This window comes from Varroa jacobsoni, unplaced genomic scaffold (assembly GCF_002532875.2).
Source record: "Varroa jacobsoni isolate VJ856 unplaced genomic scaffold, vjacob_1.0 scaffold_905, whole genome shotgun sequence".
Taxonomy (NCBI): Eukaryota; Metazoa; Arthropoda; class Arachnida; order Mesostigmata; family Varroidae; genus Varroa; species Varroa jacobsoni.
The window spans coordinates 27,185-47,395 of NW_019213807.1; the positions used below are offsets into that span (position 1 = coordinate 27,185).

Genomic DNA, 20,211 nt, shown 5'->3' on the forward strand with positions numbered 1-20,211 from the left:
TTCCGTAAAAGATATGAATCAAGCTGTAACACGTCCGCCAAACCGTCTTCAAGAAATTTGAAGGAATTTATAGATCTCAGTGTGAATGCACCGGTGACCCGTCATAATGGACCACACAGTTACACAGTGCCTCTGTCTTGTGATTATCCTTGTATATAATGTCATTAGGTAGTTCGCCTTACGTCCGCCTCGCAAGTCACACAGCTGGGTTTTCAAAGTAAACCTGCTGAGCAAACAAAGGACTCATAAAGCGATATATGGTTTATAGTCATTAGAGTTAGATCTGGCTTGCAGATCCACTGTCGTATATTTGATCTGCATACGCATCCTAATCCACCATCAGAAAGAATTGTACTTTCTTCTATTATACTCCCAAAAAGATAATTAGGAACCAGCATGCTGTTTTGACAACTCTTTGTAGGCTGGCTGTAAAAAAAATTTATCGAAATAACGGTAGACGAACCTGCTTGCTATCGCCATTTCCAATTTTATGGCGCTTTTGATTTCTGTCCTGTGCTTGAAGTTTATCAATATATAAATTGTTTTTTTTGGCCAGGAATTGCTTCAGTATAATCGGGGTAGAACGTAGTTTTTTGCTGCCTGTATCTGCGTCGTAAACGTTGTGTCTTGCTCGTATCTTCCTCCGTGGAGCTTGATAAGCGCATAATAATGCTAATTAATTAGCAAAAAGTCACCTGAACGGTCATATGCCAAAAATGCAATGGTTCGAACTAGAAAATTAAATAATCTGATGTAACACCTACGTTTCGCATCTTATCATATCCGAATTGATGGACGACAGTACAATACAAAGTGTGTCTACCAAATAATGTTTCTCCATTGAAATAAATCGTAGATTCCGTCGAAAATCTAACTAGACCTATAAAGTCTATAAAGATAAATATATATAAAAAGGCCTATAAATCCGCATGTTTGCGTTTTACCTGTCGATTAGATAATGGACCTATTAGTGAATCAAACACACAGATATCTAACGAAGATTAGGCTATTGAAAATCATTGTCACGCACCTATTTTTGTGGGTCTGGCTTTACTACTTCAATGAAACGTCTATTTATCAACTGCGGCTATCGTTTCTAAGGGATGGCTCGGTCGAATCTAAACCTGTCTTGAGCTTGTTCCCCGAGTGGGCAATGCCCAACTCGTGCACAATAAAGCACTTCACAGCTGCGTGAATTCTACACTACTACTAAATAAAGCTCTTGAGTAACACGACCGAAAACCAGTTATTAGAAACGTAGCGAACTATGTTTTCTTATTATTCTTAGCAAATTCTATGTAATTGTCATATTTTGGAAGCTAAAAAAGTTAGCAGTATGTCGATATAAACGTGTCGTACTTTCATACGACTTGGATAAGCATTTGTAAAGGCTATTCTGTGCAGGCGGGTGGGGGGTGTTTAGGTAAGATCGGAAGGATTCAATGTAATCCTTTCGCACATCGTCACCTGTAGCCTAATGTTTCTCTTAATGTATCCACATTACACACTGGTGACGCTGTGTGAAGCTTCTGATAAAGTGGTAACGCCATGCAAGCAAATATTCCAATGTATTCTTGTATATACTGGTGTCATGCATAATTTTACTAACCGACATAGGAATTGGGCGAGGTCTATTGCCAAGAAAAATACAGTACGAACAAACACATTTTCGTTTCTATAGTTGAAGTTAGAAGTTCTGTTTTTTGACTGAAGAACATTTTGTTCCGCATACTACTTCTATTTAATCTGCTGATAACTTATGCTAAGATTAACTGGAGTGAGAGAAGATTGTTAGTTTTTAAGAACGAAAATGTTACTATTTCCTATTAGCGCGATCTGTTGTCATCTACGGGAGTCTACGAAGTGTGACACTGCGTGTTAGGGAACGAATTCAAATCGTTCCAACTAATTATATTAATAAGAATATATAATATTAGATATTCAGTTTTTTAGGTAAAAATACATTGACATTTCTCGTTGCAACATGTATTACAATATTGTGGTACAATCTACAGTATAGGTGAGTGTAGATGCTACAATATACTATAGTACGTTTGTTCACGTGGAAACCGTTCAAATAGGCGATAGGAGAAATTAGGAACTAATTGTTTGTTTCTATTAACACATCCTTGATCTAATTGGCGATGCCTACATAGATGGGCAAAGGCATCATTAAATATTATTATTATCAATTTAGACAAAGCACTGATTGTTATCTTTTGTTTTTTCAATCTGCTCAAGACGTTCGTTTCAGGTCGATACTACTCCATTTGTCACATTAAACAGTTCCTGGAAGCAAGTAATAAGAACATTTCAATACGAAATTATATGTATCCGATTGCAATATGCTGCACAAAAAATTTACCGGCATATCTACAAATCTATCGTTTATCGACATGACGACGCAGAAGGACTACTGACAGAAAAAAAAAAGAAAATTTCTTGCAGATTGGATGATATTGATAGCATTGGCTAACGTTTGAGACCTCTGAAGTCTGTACGAGCCGCGCTCCCATCCGATATGAAAACTTGTTCTATACGTTTTATAACGTTTAAGTTACATAATGTATTAAGTACATAGACACATTTAGTTATTGGCGATTTGAAACAATAATTAATATATTTTGTTTGCCTGCTCCATGTTTAGATAACTAACTAGTTCTGAAGAAGCAGCCAAGCTTCAAGAGACCTAAAGCGAGCCTTTGGCCATCTTAGGCTCTTACTGATAATAATTTGAGAGACATTTACATTTCAAGAAGCGTTATAGCTCTGCCGTTAAGCGCTGCAACGGTTAACCGTAGTTAAATAAACCACCAAATAGCTAGAGCCGTTAAACTGATGAAAGGGGAATGAAAAGCTATACTTCAATAAGGGGCAACAAAAACTCTACCTCCAGGTTCGAATCGCTCCATTAAGCTTAAGTGTCCCACGCTGCAAGCTTGCATAATAAGACATATTACCGTTAATAACTTAGATTTCATTAATTTTTTTTTTATGTCTAAATGCTAGATCTTAATATTAGAAGAACTCACACCTGGGTCCACATTACCCCTTCTGGCTGTAATAGAGCTCCTATTTACCTGAGAGGTTCGTTTTGCCATCAGCCCGAACGCTGAGTTGATAGTAACATTTCATATAGGAATACTAGTTAGCACACAAAATATGAATATTTTCCTTGAGACTAGCAGAACTACACAATGATAACTCCAAGTTAGCGTCTGTTTGTTACATCTTCGAGGAAGATCCCTTCACAGAAACCTGTAGGCTTATTTTTATCTGTGTAGCAAATCCAATTCTATCAAGTTTATTCACAATGCTATCAGAAATCAGAGTATCTTATATCTGATGTAGTGTGTGTGTGTGTGTGTCTGAAAAGCAGTACACGACGCAAAAACCTGGAAGGCAGTAAGGTATCTTTACCAAATTATTCGTCTCGTTAGACCCTCGTCCACCTTTTCGTCTTGACCAGTGTCATACGTAAGGTAACCTGAATTGTTTTTACAGAGCAGGACAGCGGTCAGAGGCCTAGGAAGGCGCGCGCCTTTTTGCTAATTTTATAATTCCAGCCAATTGATAATCGTCGGGGAAACGCAGATGTACGAGTAGCACCGTTATTTTTGCACGAAATTTCGTTATTTTCTATTTTAATTGGCTATTGCTTCAGACAGAACTCAGTTCACGTACTTTTTTTTTTTGCTGAAACTACATCTCATTCCTTTGGCTAAATAGCTAAATACTGTAAACGCACTAGTGCGATATGAATGTGTGTTGAAGTATACGCGGTTGGGTTGGCAGGGCATTTCAAGGCCCGTCTAGGGGCCCAAACATAGAATAGAACGCCTAACGAATAATGGTTATTATTGACAACTACTAGTTCTTTTGCTTAGACATCATGGAGATGTAATTTACAGCGCGATCCTATTATAGTTACCATAGTGGCAGGATTGATGGAGCCAAAGCTTCTGATGTAGACTTCACACGAAACATTCGTGGGTCCGCCGGAACCTGCAAAGGTGGGCAAACGATTGTGCAATAAGTATATATTTCACTTGAAATCCAACTGGACGAATATTCGGCAACATTCTATTTTAAACACTTTCTTTTTTTTTTTTGTAACTCGCTCTCATTTTCGTCTATTGGGTACAACTTCTTGGAAGTATTGCAAAGACCTGTCAGGGCAGAGGACCTAATATGATCGGCCATGGTAATGAGAGAGAGTAGAAATAGGTGCTATTAGTCGCTTCTCCATAACTTGTGTTCACCTGTAATGTCTTCCGGCTCCTCAGATTTTTTTTTCTGCCTTTTGGTCTTCCTGAGGCATATACGCGTCGAAGAAAAGCAACTTTGACACTATCCCAACATGTTAAGGTGCCAAATTCTGTAATCTACCGAAAACGGCCCCGATTTGAGCGAAAAAAATAGAGACTTATGGGGAAGATACTGATGCACATATTAAATATCAGCTTTAGCAACAAGTTTCTCTGTTGTCAAAGCAGAAATTACAAATAGCAATCCTGTTAACAGTAGAGCTGCGCTACCTGGTGAGATATGTGGCGATCTGAATTCGAGTATCCCCGCGGGCAGACTTCCTTTCGTCTTGGGAGTCAGCCGACTGACCGAATGCTTAACGTTGGAGCTATGGTCCTGCTTTTTCTTACATTTGAATAATACATGCAATGACAAGGATAGCCTCTACTTGTTTCAAAAACACGCTATGACTTAATTAGCTGTCAATCTGTATTTGCTAACTTGTCTCGGACGCGCTCACTGCACATTCATTTACTCCACTTAACCAGAATATGATCTTAGCCAGTGAGGAGCTTGTTTCTATCGAAGATACCGCGGGTGTTCTTCGATTCCGCTCGACTTGAGAATAAAGCCGTAAGGTCAAGCTATGTGTTTAGCGTCATTGGTATAAGATTACCTACTTTAGGTAACCTGTAACATTTGAAACTGCAACGTGGTTGGTCCACGTTGTCGTTGGCAGTAATCGGACTACATCAGGACAAAGGTGACACGTTTCAAGATCCTGATTTTCCTCTTATTAGAATTCAATTTATTTCCCTTTACGTTCGACATCGTGCCAATAATCGCCGTAAACATTTCGGTTGTTCTGCTTCGACAAAGATGGACCGGAAGGTTAATTTGCCTTCGCTATAAACCTTAGCTAATTGTTGCACCTGTTATATTTTTTTTTTGGGTTTTGCGATCCTAAACGCTACCACTGTCGGTGCCAATATTCGGATTAGGCTTTGGACACGGTATAAACATTGTAGTGAGTAGGATATGTTTTGATCTTCATCTAAATACGATTGGCAACTATCATTGATCTAATACGTGTGATGCCGTTCTTCGTCCTACGGCCTGCACTAGAGCTTCAAAACAAATAAGCCTTGAGCTTACATTACATCTGTGGAGTCAGCTAGTAAGACTACTACTAGCTGTAGTAAAGCTTGTGTTTCGCATTTTTACAGCCAACTTACCTAGTGAAAGCCGCTTATTTTCATAATCATGTCAATTAATCGACAGCAGTCAAGATTAATTTATTCGTTTGTATTTTACAAAACTTTGTCCTTTTTTTTTTCTGCCAAACTTGAAGGTTATTTTCATGGACCGCTGCTACAAGGATTGTGTCTACTAGCTCCCGAACATTATCTCCGAAGTTACATGTCTCTATTGTATCCATTTGCTATGCCCCAAACATCTAACAGGCCTCTTTATCCGTTCAGATCAACAGCTGGTTGCTATTTCTATATCGATTTGTTTTTGTATTCTATTGCGATTAAATCTATTTCCCAATAAAAAAAAAAAGCCGTTGACGAGGCCGTTTACGTGTCGGCTAGTTGACAGGTGGAAAAGCAAAGAACCTTGTCGAGGCAACGGGCAGGTCTATCATTATTGCTGCGAAACCTTAATTAAGGTTAGAGCGTACTTGACACCTCATATAACTGTTTCATTCACATGATCGCAGCGTCCCACAAAATAATTTTAGTAGTATATTTGTCTGAAGGTTGAGCTGACCGGGAAAAGGATTACTGTAGCCTATGATTTGGAAAATAAAGTGACTTACAGGCCATACGAGTTTACGCTAGTTTCACTGTCGTTTCGTTGATAAAAAGGTCTGGCACACGAACATGCTCCAATGGTTCGAAGGAGCCGTCCTCTTCGTTTAAAACGCATTGAAGGGCCATTACCGGCATGCAGTGAGGCACGCGCAGGCTTTTCTGAACCGCACAGAAAAATACGACTATCCCCCTATAGTAAATTGCTGATGTAAGAAAAGCATATCCTAATGGTAGCAAAACCGGCACATATGTGCATCATTTCTGTGCTCGCTCATAGAACTGTTGATAAGGATTCCTGTTATTTGCCAATAGCTGAACGAATACGACGTCGTGACCGAACGAATATTATTATTTATCGTCAACGTGACTACACCTATTAGAGAGCAATTACCATTTTCCCGTTGCTTAGTCAGTGCGGTTACTTCTCATCAGTTTTTGTACCACTTGACGATCTCACTTGATTAAACGCAAATAGGTAATCCAGGTTTCCAGGAATGAGGGAAGAAGCCTAGGCTAAAGTGAACGACTACACACGAAGTGGCCGACGTGAAGCTGAGGTAAATTGAAACACTCTCAGACGTCCTAATCTCTATGGTGGACAAATTTAGCTAAGACGCTCGTGTCTCTCGGAGAAGGACCGCTTACGAAAGCCTGCGGAAATTCGCTAAATCGAAAGCCATCAAATCCGGCAATGGCGTCAATGACGCCAAAAACAAATTACGAACGAAATTGCGATCGAAATTACCTACCAATAAAAGTCAATGTTTTACTAAATACGAGAAAATTCATTCTCGTGGAAATCACAGACATACAGAAGTCAGTGCTCGCTGATATAGGCTAGTACCCTCAAAATTTTTCTAGACATAGGTAACTCCATGGCTGGCATTGATTTAAATGATAGATCATGACACATACTGTATTGGTCTCGTAGGCGAAAAAGAAGAAAGACGAAACACTCACACTGTATATGATCCTGCCACGTTATGCACTAGCGTGCCATAAGGATGCTAAAACGTATGTACGATAGGATGACTCGGAGGAGACACCTTCTATATGCCATGATTTATCACAAGGGGAGCCCGAGCGCCTTCTGGTTTAGTAGCCCAAGTGATCGGTCGGTCGGTCGGTCGGTCGGTTGGTCTGTCTGTGGAGAGACATTGCTGTGGCAATAAGGGTAGCTTTTTGGGACTTACATTAACTTAAAATTGAAAATGGGTCAGAAAAACACTTTGCAGGTAGTCGCCGATAGCATTACCGCCAATAATCTTAAAATGGCCACACAGACCAACAGCATGCGTTCAGTTTACTTCACTTTACGACTACGTAAATCGATAGAGAGGAAATCTGAATTACAGTGAAAGCGGAACCTTATAATATTGGACGGAATACGCATGCCTTCAGATCAGTCACTCCTAAATTTCAGCAACTTTTATCTTTTAATGTCTTTTAATGTAAAACCTATTGATACTTTTATCTTTTGAGTGCAACTTGTTTCTCACACATATCACATGGTTTTTTTTAGTAAGTTTTAATAGAATTTTATCAAATTAAAAAAAATGTAATGCGCACGTGTAAGAGGTAGGCATAAAAACGTTGTACTACACATGTAGAACTGTAACATAATTTTAATGTACAAACGCTGTACGTAGAAGGTTTTACGCAAAAACGTTTGTATTTGTTTCTCTAGACCATAGATCTATATATGAATTATGACAAAATGGTGACTGCCTAGTGCAGTGTCCTTATTCAAATATGATCATTTTTTAGTAAAGCAAATACGAGCCAGATGTTGCGGGCTTTACCCAACATGTAACGTTATTCGACAGTGAGTGTAGACGTATACGATCCTCCTCGCTTAGAAACGTTCGTGCAAAAGTACTATTGACGTACACACGAGATTCGCATTGCTGCAATCATTCTTTTTCTCGTTTTTTTTTTTTTAGATAGTTTTACGTAATCCAGTCTATCTTTTAACTACAGCAGAAAACAACTCGCATGAATGAGCGGATACGTCGTGACACATCATATCTGATTGTAATGATTTTTGAAGGCAGTTGTTTACCCTAACGTGTCGGAGGAGATATTTAGTAACTGAAATTTTTAGTAATCTGGATGATGAGGTTTTAGAGAGAGAACTTCAGATGATTGTGAATTTATAGTCTAAAACTTAACATGTCCATTGGAAACAGGAGTAACGACGTTTGAAAACGTAGGGGCTAGACAGACAGCGCACTAGGACAAGAACTAGAAGGCAGTGACTGGTAAGGTTAAACGCAAAGATGGGGCTCATGGGTTGAAAAATATCCAGAAGAGCATCAAAGGAACGGTCAAGAGCGTTGGATGAGACACGAAAATTGTCGAAATTGGCGTGCTATGGCTAGACTCCCAAAACACCGCCCAGTTGCAGATGTAAGACAACACGGATGTATCTTATTGTTTTAGAAAAACGCCTAAGTACCTTTAAGTGGAACCGAGCAGAGATCACGCGTAGGTAAAGAAAGTGGTTGATATGGGTTTACCAACACAAACTATTAGTGTAAATAGAAATACAAAATAAGGACGCACAATGGCTAAATTGACCGACTGATTACCTAACACGGGGCATACCAGAACAGCGAGAAGAGATCAGGAGTACCCAGCATTATTTGCGCAGCATCGCGTGCAGTTCCAGGAAACAAAGTAAACACTGAGTATAATGGAGAGATAATGATAAGCCCATTTGTGGCTGAGTGCTTTCATTTCCCTTGTGAACGGGGGACGCGATAGTTATATCACTTACAGTGACCATATATAGGTGAATCGGCAGAAACTAAAAAAAAAAGTTCTGTAACCTTCGGACAGATAGTTATAAATACAGTTGCCAAGAGGTTTTAGAAATGAAGTATGCTGTTATAAGGTTCGTTTAGAAGAATTGTTTGACTACCTTAAAATTTATCATTAGAGGGAAGCAGGAAGAATGGCGAGGTAAAACAATCACATATTGATTATCGTGATATAAGGCCAGATCTGAAGAAGCAGGTGCGAGCAGCGTTTCCGGTAGCAAGTAACATTGTTATATAGGTTTTGTGTTGCCTTACCTGCAACGCGATAAAATGAAGACGTGCGAGGATCCCAACATGGCGAGACTCTCACAACAACAACGTTGTAAAAGCGTATAGGACAAAATACAATTTGCTTCTAAACGAGAGCAAGGGCTTCCCTGTTACGGCGACGAATCTTCGCTTTCGACGCGTGCCCCGCGCGCCACTTCGACGCTACACAAGCTATTCAAAAGCGAGTAAAGTTGCTAAGCTGTTACGAAGCCAAGCAGAGGATCTCACTTTCTATTGTGGTAGTATTCCTTTGAGAGACGCTTCGTAAATTTTACATCAGACCATGTATTGCACTCCTACTTAAGCTGGTAGTGAATGCTGTGATCAATGCTGTTAAAAAGAACATACTGCTCTGCTATGAACCGAAGGCAAAAGCGTACAAATGTCGTTTAAAAGATGACCTTGGAGAGAGCGGATTGGATAGCTTTGCTGGAGCATTGCGATGTCACTATTACGACCCATAACGGCTACCAATAGCACACAGCGTATAATACTGCAAAAGTGCATGAACTATCTTATATAGGAAAGTAGATACTGCGTTTATTCCGCTTTGGTGAACACATGCCGCCGCCATTGCAAACGTCTGTCTGATTCTGTGTGGGCCGCAAGGAGCCGATCAGGAGACGGCTTTTAATGTAGGAGCATCACTTCCATAGCATTTCGTAAAAATTGTATGAAACTATTCGATCCAGATAAGAACCTTTATGACTTTTCATGTAATTTGGCCTTGCTTGTTTGGCGAAGCAGAACAAGTTTATGCCGACTGAAATACTAGTGCTAAAGAACGTTGTCATTGAAAGGCAGTTGTAGGTATGTGGCCTATTTAGTTTTTTAACCTATCAGCTCGCCTGCCATCCATGGTATTTTCAGAATGGTTACTGTCTGTAGAGCTTGCGAACACGGGAAAGCAAACCAGGTTTAGGATATATTCTCAGAATATGATTGAAAGGCAGTTATTGCTAATGTCTTCGCTGTTTATAAACCGATACAAATACTTGCGACTGACGATACTACTGCTGCTAGTCGCCAGCTCTCCAAGTATCCGGAGTGAGAAAAGTAATGGTTCCTGCGAAATTTACCGACCCGACTATATTTAACATTATTGCAGGTTTAACTGTACTATTGTGATAAATTGTAATAAATATCGATCGCGGCAATATTTGCTGAATATAATAACTAAAGACTCGAGTTACTGGGCTCGAAAGCCCGCCCAAAATGACAAACTAAGTCTCTTCGAATTCGATGTGGAAATTAGAAACTGTTTTTGGGTATACAATATCTCTTCGTAGGAGAGAATCTTTATCGCCAGTTGAATAAGGCCTATAGATAACCATTAATGATTGGCCGTTCTTTACTCCTTACACTTATTTGCAACGTTTGAACTTTTGATTAAGTTGTACAAACGAATTCAAATTGTTTAACTTTGAAATTAGCTAGACTAGGATGGTAATTTTGTTGTATCTGTTAGAAATGTTCCCCTTCATTTTTTTGTACACTTGTGCCAGCGCCCCGCTAGCTTCCCGACATCAATCGATAATGAACTATGCTTGCTCGCCAACTACCCTTTTTAAAGCACGGAAAGCCTATAGCAGACAGCATTCATTATTTAATTTTGGCGAACATCTCCTTTATGGTCGAGTATTATCATTATCTTACGTCTGAACCTATTAAGGACAGCCACCAGAGTCAATTTCACTTTAGGGCGATCCTATTTTTTTCGCCTGGTTCCTTTCCGGCTGGCAGCAATGATTAAACCATGTCTCGTCATGGCGACCGCATGCTTCGTGCGCGTTTTTTGCAAATTGCACGTAGAATACATCACTCGCACCTCTACCGTTTTTGAGAAACGGAAATTTCACTGCTGAGCAATTATTACCGATACTAGAAAACTTTTTTCCTCTAAAATGTTCATTTTCCTGGGGCGAACTGAGGCGGTTTTCAGGTGCAAGTTTCTAGAAAACTGTAATATTTACCTGCCAAATTTCGTCTGCTAGCGATGCGTAATTTAAAAGTTATTTCATTTCCGTTTAAATCAGTCGCTGGGTTATTTCTTTAGATAAGCCTTTTCCTGAAGTGTTTTTAGATGTGAAGCAAGAATAAAGCCACGGTCTTTGTTTTTGTATGAATGTGTCGTCCTTAAATTATGTGCGAGGCTTCTGAGGACCTATTGGCAAAACCGTTTAGAGTAAATATTAGTTCGAACGATGACAAAGGGTTTGTGCCTATTCTAAGCTGATGCCATGGCTAGCTACATATGCGAAAAAAAAATACGTAACTATAGATGTTCCCAATATATGCTGGACTTGTGAAACACTCGCAGATAAACCTTTTAGACAACTTTGTGACATTCTCTGGAACTTCAAGTTTTTAGGGGTTTTTGGCCGACAGTCGGCTCACAATTCAGATAAACCGGATTTTATATAGAATGTGTATGAATGAGACTCCAACAAGCTTGTAGGTAACACTTGTAATAATAATTCAAGCCTGTAATAACGCTTTCATTTTACTCACGATCAGTATTAAAACATGTACGCGAATTTAAAGAAGTACTTAGCAAATCAAACCGTCATTGTGACGAACGGCAACCGCAATGAATAAGCACGCTGGGGGGGCAAGGGGTCAATGCATATAGAATATCGCCGACGTCACTTAGACGTCTGCTTTCAGGTAAAATACCATTTAGTGGAGCTTTTATTTACTTGATGTAAAGAAACCTGATAAAAACATCGTAACAGTATTGCATTATGTGTATTACGACCTACTGGAAATTATGCGTAGAAAGGGTTTAGTAAAAATTGGCATTATCTATTAAACGTTCAGCTTCATACAAACCGTTTGTTTACAAAGAGCCCGTGTCGGATTATTTCTTCTCCTTATTTTAAACCCTATTTCACTGCAGAAATAGAAAAGCATACGTCATTTAGTGTATTGAAAAATTGCCCCTTATATCTCTATGAAATGCATCGTATTTTCAGATATCTCTTCCACATAAACGCAATATATTTATACTTTTCTTACCGTCGTGATATCCTGAAGGCAAAGCCCGGCGATCGTAGCTTTTTAAGGTGTTGTCCAATTTGTCTAGATCCGAGACTGTTCCGTACTTCCTGAAATGAGCGTACGCAAACATTGACGACACATTTCATTACCACAAAAGCTGGGTCCATTTGATCATTGAGCGGCCCGCAAAAAGCATAGCACAATGAAGCGTCCACTTACTGACCCAGTTATCTTATGTATGTAAATTGATAGATAATTGAATTAACCTGAACTAAGCTTCAGACCGACCAGATCGTACAACGACATATTGCAGGTCTGAACTGATGCATAGGTATAGCTACTTCAAATAAGTCCATAGATGGCAGGGAGGTGATGTCAGGTCATAAACAAAATGCAAGTCTATTGGCGTACTCATGGATAACTTCAATAGCGGTCTAGATAACCGATTACGTTCTTGCTGTGGCATTCTGAAACTAATGGCGCCAACACGATAGCAGGGAAATCACACCATTAAGCTAGCTTCTGCTGCCAACAAAAGCTTTTTCTCTCCTATTGTCTCACTATGTATTCGATGAGCGTGAAGGTAAGTTGATAAAATCATTACACATTTTTAATAGAAATACAATGATTCATATATAATATGATGGCTTACGTAATGCAAGGGTCTCTCATAACGAAACCTCTAGATGAGACGGGCTGACAGGTGACTATTGATATAAAAATAATATTGGCACACGCTTCTCAGCGAAAACCGCTTGTGCGGGTGTGCATAGACATTGAAAGTTTCTGTGCAGTTATCTACCTATGAAATTTATAACATTGTATTATACGAGGTAAAAATCGTTCACATTTATATCTGCTGGTTAGTATAGTTTGTAGTTTCGCTAAGAAACACTTCGTCGTTTAGGGCGTTCTGGGGGGTATACTTCGTTTGTCGCTGATACGAATCCATTATTTGCAGTCGTATTTAGGCGTTTTTATTCATAACAACAACCATCTTATTCAGTGTGATTACGCTGAGAACTATAACAACTGATATAAATGTAAAATAATAAAGTAAAAATAGCTAGAAATAGTAGACGCATACTCGACTAAGAACCCGAGTGCCCTACCTGTCTATATATTGTCGTGTGATTGCCTGTATAGGGCAAGCATAAAAAGAATAACATCCACAGAACCTTTCTAATACAAGGATAACAATAACAAACACTGGCAATGACAACACCAGGGCATGCAAGGGCACACTGCGGGTCGGCTGAGAAGCTCATGCATCCAGGTTAGACATGGCCCATCCCCACAAAGAATCGATCTCTTTGAAGCTGCTATGCGCCGCACTACGACGTAAAACATGCTCAATAGTAAGTTCCGTTTCACGTTACGCTATTATGCTGTGTACCGAATTGAAGGTAAAAACACTATAAGGCCCGCACAGTGGCTCTGGAACAAGCCTACCAGGGGATGGGCCTGTGGCGTTCAACCTCAGAGCGTATGTAGGTTACTCGTCAGACATGAAAAAAAAACTGTGTCTTTGTCCACACGTTTCCCGCTATAATATTGTCTTGTAAAGAACAGTGTTTTTTACATTAGGATAATATTTAGGTTCTGCCTGCAGACCTCACATGCAGGTACTTGCTATGGTAGTCTGGTACTTTTTTTATAGCATTTTTTATGGGGTTCTTTCTCTTGCAGGCATTCTCTGACTGCAGTAATAGAATCCATATAATACTATAGAACCCATTATATTCACTAATAGAATTCATTATATCCCCCTGTGTTTGGTATTAAAGCGATACTAATTAATTAGTGCTTCGATTCTAATAAAGACGAGAAAGGATAACGTTCTTTCTCGACTTTCCTGGAGTCATTTATTATGTTCCTTGTTATAATAAGTGCGTATCTATATTAAGACAGTATAGCTAAATAGCCCCACACCACGTCGCCGATCCAGTGTAAATAGCGCTACCTATAGCTCTAGCGATGATGGATTAGCCATTTGTAAATGTTTGATCTCGCACTAACAGGTCACATCTGTTAGTGTCATTGAAAAAAACGAACCGTGACAGGAAACGATCTTACCAAAAGGCAGTAACAGAAAAAGTTAAGCCAATGTTCCATCACTGGCCAAGACAATGGTATGCTCTGGTAGAAATGCAATACCGGAGTCTGCGCGGAATATATATAGACATTATTACGTGTGATAATAACGGGTAACAATATTACCCGTACTGAAAATTTTTGTCCTTACTTCTATGCGAGGATGAGGTGTCGCCTCAATTAACAATATACGTGCCGGCCGGCCGACAGTACAAGTGTATCGTCGCTTCCGTTGGTGGCTATGAAAGGAGAGTAAATTGTTAAAATCGAGAGACTCGTTGTTTAGAGAAAAGCCAGATGATGGGCCAAACTGAAGGGTCAGGGCTTGTAATTATACCCTTGACTATATAGAGAGCCGCCACTGAAATGACAGTTCCTTAACTCGGCCATTGCGTGTGTACATCCATCAGCTTGTGCGAATAATAATCGATGTAGTAGGGACGACTCGTTAGTACCTGCACGAACGTTATTTGAGAAACTGCTCATTCGCAAACAGCGATAGTGACTGATGTGCTTAAAATCCCGCTGTGCTACCTACGCATGCGTCTCGACACAAGGCCATTTGCACTCTCATGGACGCGCGCGGATTTCCGGTTGACGCTCGTCTAGAGTTCGCCATAACCGAATCGTACACCCAATACTGGCGAGCCATCATTTGCTTGAAATTTTCCACTTGCTTACTGGGGCCCATTCGCCGATACAGACGCAGACACGTCTCGGCATTCTCTACAAATCGCCGAGCTAAGAAATGATGGTTTTCGTGACGAATCGCATCACACTGTATATATATATAGACAGACACTCTGTAATCGACATGTTTAGCACACAACAAAGACACTTCATTACGACCACCGCGCACTAATTGCTTCAAGGTCGAGGCTTCGTTTTCGTTCCATCGTCACTTTCCTATAATCTATCATCCTCTAATGAAGTTGGCAAAAACTAAATAACGTGTGTTCATGAGCTGTTACTTCGTACGACACATTTTCATGAATAGGTCTAAAGGTATTACAAACGTGCGACGTACGATGCGCGCGACTTTCTAAACTTTATCTCGGATTTCTTCCATAGTTGGTTGATTTTATATTTTTCACAGATTACCCCTGTGAATTCAGCATCAAATTCAATATCTTTATTTGGTATCACGGTGGGGCGGGATTCTCTAATCACTAATCAGAAATTGCACCCTTCGCCTTATAATCACATGAGCTAATCTATCTTGTCACGGCTACTGGCCGTTCGGAAATCAGGCCTAGCCTCAAACGAGTTAATGCCCAGATATCGGCGATTGCTTACAACTGCATCGATTTGTCACATTGAATACAGTTTCCTTCCAAGAAATCAGGACACTTTACTAGCACTACCAGTTCAGCGGTTTAGCCTTCGTTGACACCATCTGCAAATAAGCACTTTCACGTGCCGTGCTACAGGACAATTTCATGTTTCGCACGTACATGCTAGGGCGAACGTATGAATAGCAATTAACGTTGTTTCAGTTCAGCGATTCCGGACATTGCACGCGCTGTTATTACCGTTATCAGTACCTAGTGTTGTCCTGCGGCGTGCGACTGATCATCGTGATTTGGGTATAATAACACCTCTCGATTTGATGTTATCGGTTGGCATCCTGATATGCAAGCAGGTCCGCATTTAGGTTCAATGGCATCGAACAGTCTGTACTTGAATAAAAATCATTTCGTTCTGGTTTCACGCGTTGGCAGGCTTTCTTAGCTTCAATTATGCCGCGCCCTTAAAAACGACAATCCGTCCACGCTTTTCCTAGGGACAAGATTACCGGTTATTCCAGGATAACATCGACGCTACTATTTATGCGTGGAGCTATGACGTATATCAAATTTGCTTCTTACCCTTGTAATTTAAACAATACGCAGGAAAATGAACTGAGAAAAATCTGTGGTTATATTGAGAAAGATTTTATCACAAACAAACTGTTCGATTTGACGGTTGTTCACTCAGATCTATAACTTAAGTCCGTGTCTCAGTGGTCAATGCGTTTCTACAGCTGTGCAAAATCTCATTCTCATTTTGTGCAGTCCTCTGAATTGGTTTACAAGATGGCCTTTCTTACATGAGGCGTGTACTTTACTTAGGGGAAGTGATGTTTGGGAATATATGTTCTGTTGAAGCTTTCATTCAGGTATCAACTTTTCGCTAGTTAGCAATTTATAAAGCATTAATTCAGTTTTGTCTTTCTGCATAAACTGTGTAGTACCTATGCATTCCTGTCAGACCTAGAAGATGCAGCATTGACCCTTTTCAATCAGAGATTTCAGATCAGAGACGCCTGAGCCAACCATCTGTATATTTAGGTGCGACTAAGTTTCTAATGATTCTGATGGACCAGCCTGATAAACCACGGGTTTGTCTTTGTTTGCATCGTTCTTATTGTTTCAAACGGGGCAGGTAGGTTATTCTGTCCTGCCATTCCTGCCATTTGCTTTATACAGTCGCATATATAGCTTCCGCACCCATTTTTATTATTACTTTATTAGCTTTTGTTATGTCATTCGTCGGTCATACGTGTACGTATGGAAAGAAAATATAGAAAAAGTTTTTCCCGCTGACGATTGGCATACTTTAAAAATCGGAACAATATCGATGGTTGCTTGGGAGGTGGTTTGAGGAGGGGTTGCTTTGACAAATGTCGTTTAGATACGTCGCAAGGAACAATGCTCATGTTACGTTCGATATCTGACGCTACCTTCACTTCAACATGGCGATCTTTGCGTGTCACCTACTTCTTCTCCCTCGCAATGAAGCATTAAACTTTGAAGTAAGTTCCCGTAGTGAGTGGTAATCGAATAAAGTTTATGGGACGTTAATAAAGTCTATTGTTTGTTTAGAACACACGCATTCGACCGATCGTCTATTTAAGCAACTTCATATTTCGACAGCTTGTAAACCTAGGTGCGGCCTACACAACAGTACAAACACGAAAAAGCATTGTAGATATGAATATCAATTTACTTCAGCAAACGATGTAGAAAATCTTCTCACTTAGGCCTAAATAACATACTTTACATAAACATAAATAAATTGTTACTTTTATTTTATTTGTCATTTTTTTTTGAACGGGTACACTGTTTACGAAATGTCGAGAGATAATCACCAGCCGAACTTTAAGATCAGTACCAGCCAATTTCCATTGTTGAACCCGTAGCGGACACGTAAGCTTCTGACGCGGCGCATTCACCCTTAAGATATCTCAAATCTGTTGATATCCAACGATTGGGCAAGCAGGCATATGTTGATCGAAAAGGGAAATGTTAAGGATCGCTAACATACATATGAATTTCTGAATTCAAAGCAGTTTTGGGCGCAGCGAGTTTTTTTGTTTACGGCAAAAAAAAGGTTTATTACGATTTTTCGTAACTGGTACCACAACCCAACTTCGAATAATTAGCTAAACTAAGTTTATACAAGTTAATTAGTTTCTGTTGCGTTCTGTCCCATCATTTGCCTCAAGCCTTGTTGCAAGCAAGTAAATAACAAACAGCATTAGCGCCAACCCACTGTATGACAAATCTGAATACGAAAAACGTGGTAGGAGAGTAGGCGATAGAACACATAAAGCTTCGTTATTACGTCGCCAAGAACCATCGAGGAATGCTCGTAATATTTGACGGATAACGTTTGGATCATACCCTCTGGTGGCAGCTGCCTAGTAGCTAAGTCAAGATTGCTTGGAAGAACAACTTCATACCTTCTTCCCGAATCTTACTTAAGCTAGCGAATAGAAAGTAACACCAGTTCTCTCTAATACATTAGCAGAAACTGTTTTGCTAGGCAGGAAACGTCCCAGACAGGTGAGTGAGTGAGTGAGTGAGTGCCACTTCTACGACAAACTAGAAGATTAGCGCACCTTTCGCTCTGCTTCAGGTGAATATAGGTTTCATCTATCCTCGTCTTTTAAGCCAGCATGTCATGAAAAAAGTTTGTTTCAACGATTTCTCAAAACACTTCGAAGATAGCCATCTAGGGAAATGGTTGTGTTCTTACTGTTTGTTTACCTAAATCGTACATTTAGTTGCATCAAGAGGAGATTTGTATGTATGTTTTTTGCTAAATATTGTCGTATCATGGAAGCAGTTACTCCTAGATCGTAGCTAGATCCATAGCCCGGCCAAACTTTCCCGTAAATTCGTTGTTATGAAGAAATCCATGGCTGTGCTACCGGTTGCGTGCTTACTAATGGGCTGTAATTCATGGACGCACAATAGTTTATGTTACATTCGCGGCATATCTAGCTCTCTACTCATGCGTACATCAACCTTACTATTAATGCAGAGGAAAGTTTAATGGTAGGATGTTCAATTTGTTACCTTGGCCAACGAAGTTAGCAGTAATGCGTTTCAGACAAAAACATTACACACTGTGAGGCCAAAGGGTTCACACTCTGAAAACAACTGGTTTGACTGTGGACATGTAACATAGGAAACGCAAAAGGACGCTCTATCAATCATGTAAATATTTCTAATTTGTACCTACGGAGTTTTCGGAGGAATGGATGTCTCATTGCTGTTAACGTAAAAAGCCGATGAAACACTTAAAATGCTCTAGTGCTCATTCGTGCGCAATTGATGGCATTCGTTACTAGTAACAATGCCATCAATTGCGCATATTGGCACGGCTGTTGCAAACAAGTAAAGAGGAGCAGTCTTTGTAGGACTGATATATTGAAGTATTGACCCTGGAAGCTTTTACGCTTAGTCCAGAAACAGGTTTCCTATAGCTGACAATGAGCCCGCATGAAGTCACAGCCATCGGAATTGGAAATAAATGTTCGCTTGCTTCTCGAAGATCGAACCTTAATACAGAATTTGACAAAGGCTGAAATCAAATGTAAATCAGATGCGTTGGTTTCATTGAGTGGCTCAGGTGCCTGAAGCTTGCTCGGGGGAAACGTGGGCCGTAAGAATTTACCGCTGATCGTCGCTTAGAAGCTCTCCAATCAAAATTTAAGTCCACCTCATAAGCTTCAGTGTATTAACTTGCTGAATGGACCCACGTTTGCTATGGCGCCGAATCTTACGATTCTGACGCTTGTTTTTAATAGCATGTTTGCTTCAATATACTACCCCTATTATAATTGTAAATGATAGGAAGATCTTTAGTTACAAGGTATCGCCCATCTCCAGGAAGTCATACTGTAGCCTGATCACTGCAAAGGTATTAATTATAATGCGCGTTCCTGATGTTAATCCCTAAAAGGACATATTTGTGGGTTTTCGTAAAGGATCGCGAAGGATGGAAAATGATCTAATCCACCTTCCCTGACAATTACGTGAGTCCATTTTAGGTTTTCGTATAATCAAACCCTTGTATATCGTATGCATGACTTGCTATTTTTTTACAATAAAGAGATATAAGTTAAAGTCTTCACGTTGGTATGTTATTTTTTTCAATTAACTTGCTCGTGCTGTTCCGATACATATCATTGTTGCGTGTTGTTATCAGCGTGTGTACGTTACGTGAACAATCCGAACGACTGATATATCATTTATACATGTTCAGTTCGAATACCTCCACATTACAGAGATGCCTCAGGCACTTTTGCTCACCATTGGGATTATGTCTCTGTACCGTCTCATCGCTCATTCCGTATTTAATTGGCCGCAAGTAAAGAACGGTTTTGGTCCGGCGTTGTTTTCGACTCATTTGGTCGTCCGCCGCCTCATGTACCAGCCTCTTCAAACAAAGCAGTTTCGTTCTGATCCGCCAGAAAAGGCTCATCTCGCAATCTGAACTAGACAGACGTTGGTTTGATACAACTCATGTTTTTTCCTACGAAAAAAATATTGGTACATACTTGCTATTCTTCTATTAATTTCCGCAGAAATTAATAGAAGGCACATTGGAACTATCTCTCACGAGCAAAATATTCGTTGTGTTACGGTATTAGGCCCGTATTAAAAGTGGGTCCTGCCAAGCAGGAGCAA

General features: G+C 39.9%; 1 protein-coding gene across 2 annotated transcripts in view; it reads right to left on the reverse strand.

Annotated features, from left to right (window-relative positions):
* Positions 1 to 20,211, reverse strand: part of LOC111264862 (glycine receptor subunit alpha-2) — a gene marked incomplete at its 3' end in the record, with an annotated part of 79,534 nt that overhangs the window by 26,787 nt on the left and 32,536 nt on the right. Inside the window, 2 exon segments of one of the 2 annotated variants that reach the window (XM_086970226.1) lie at positions 3,932 to 4,005; positions 12,176 to 12,264. In XM_086970226.1, the coding sequence (XP_086826352.1) occupies positions 3,932 to 4,005; positions 12,176 to 12,264 (163 nt within the window). 2 annotated transcript variants of the gene reach the window in all.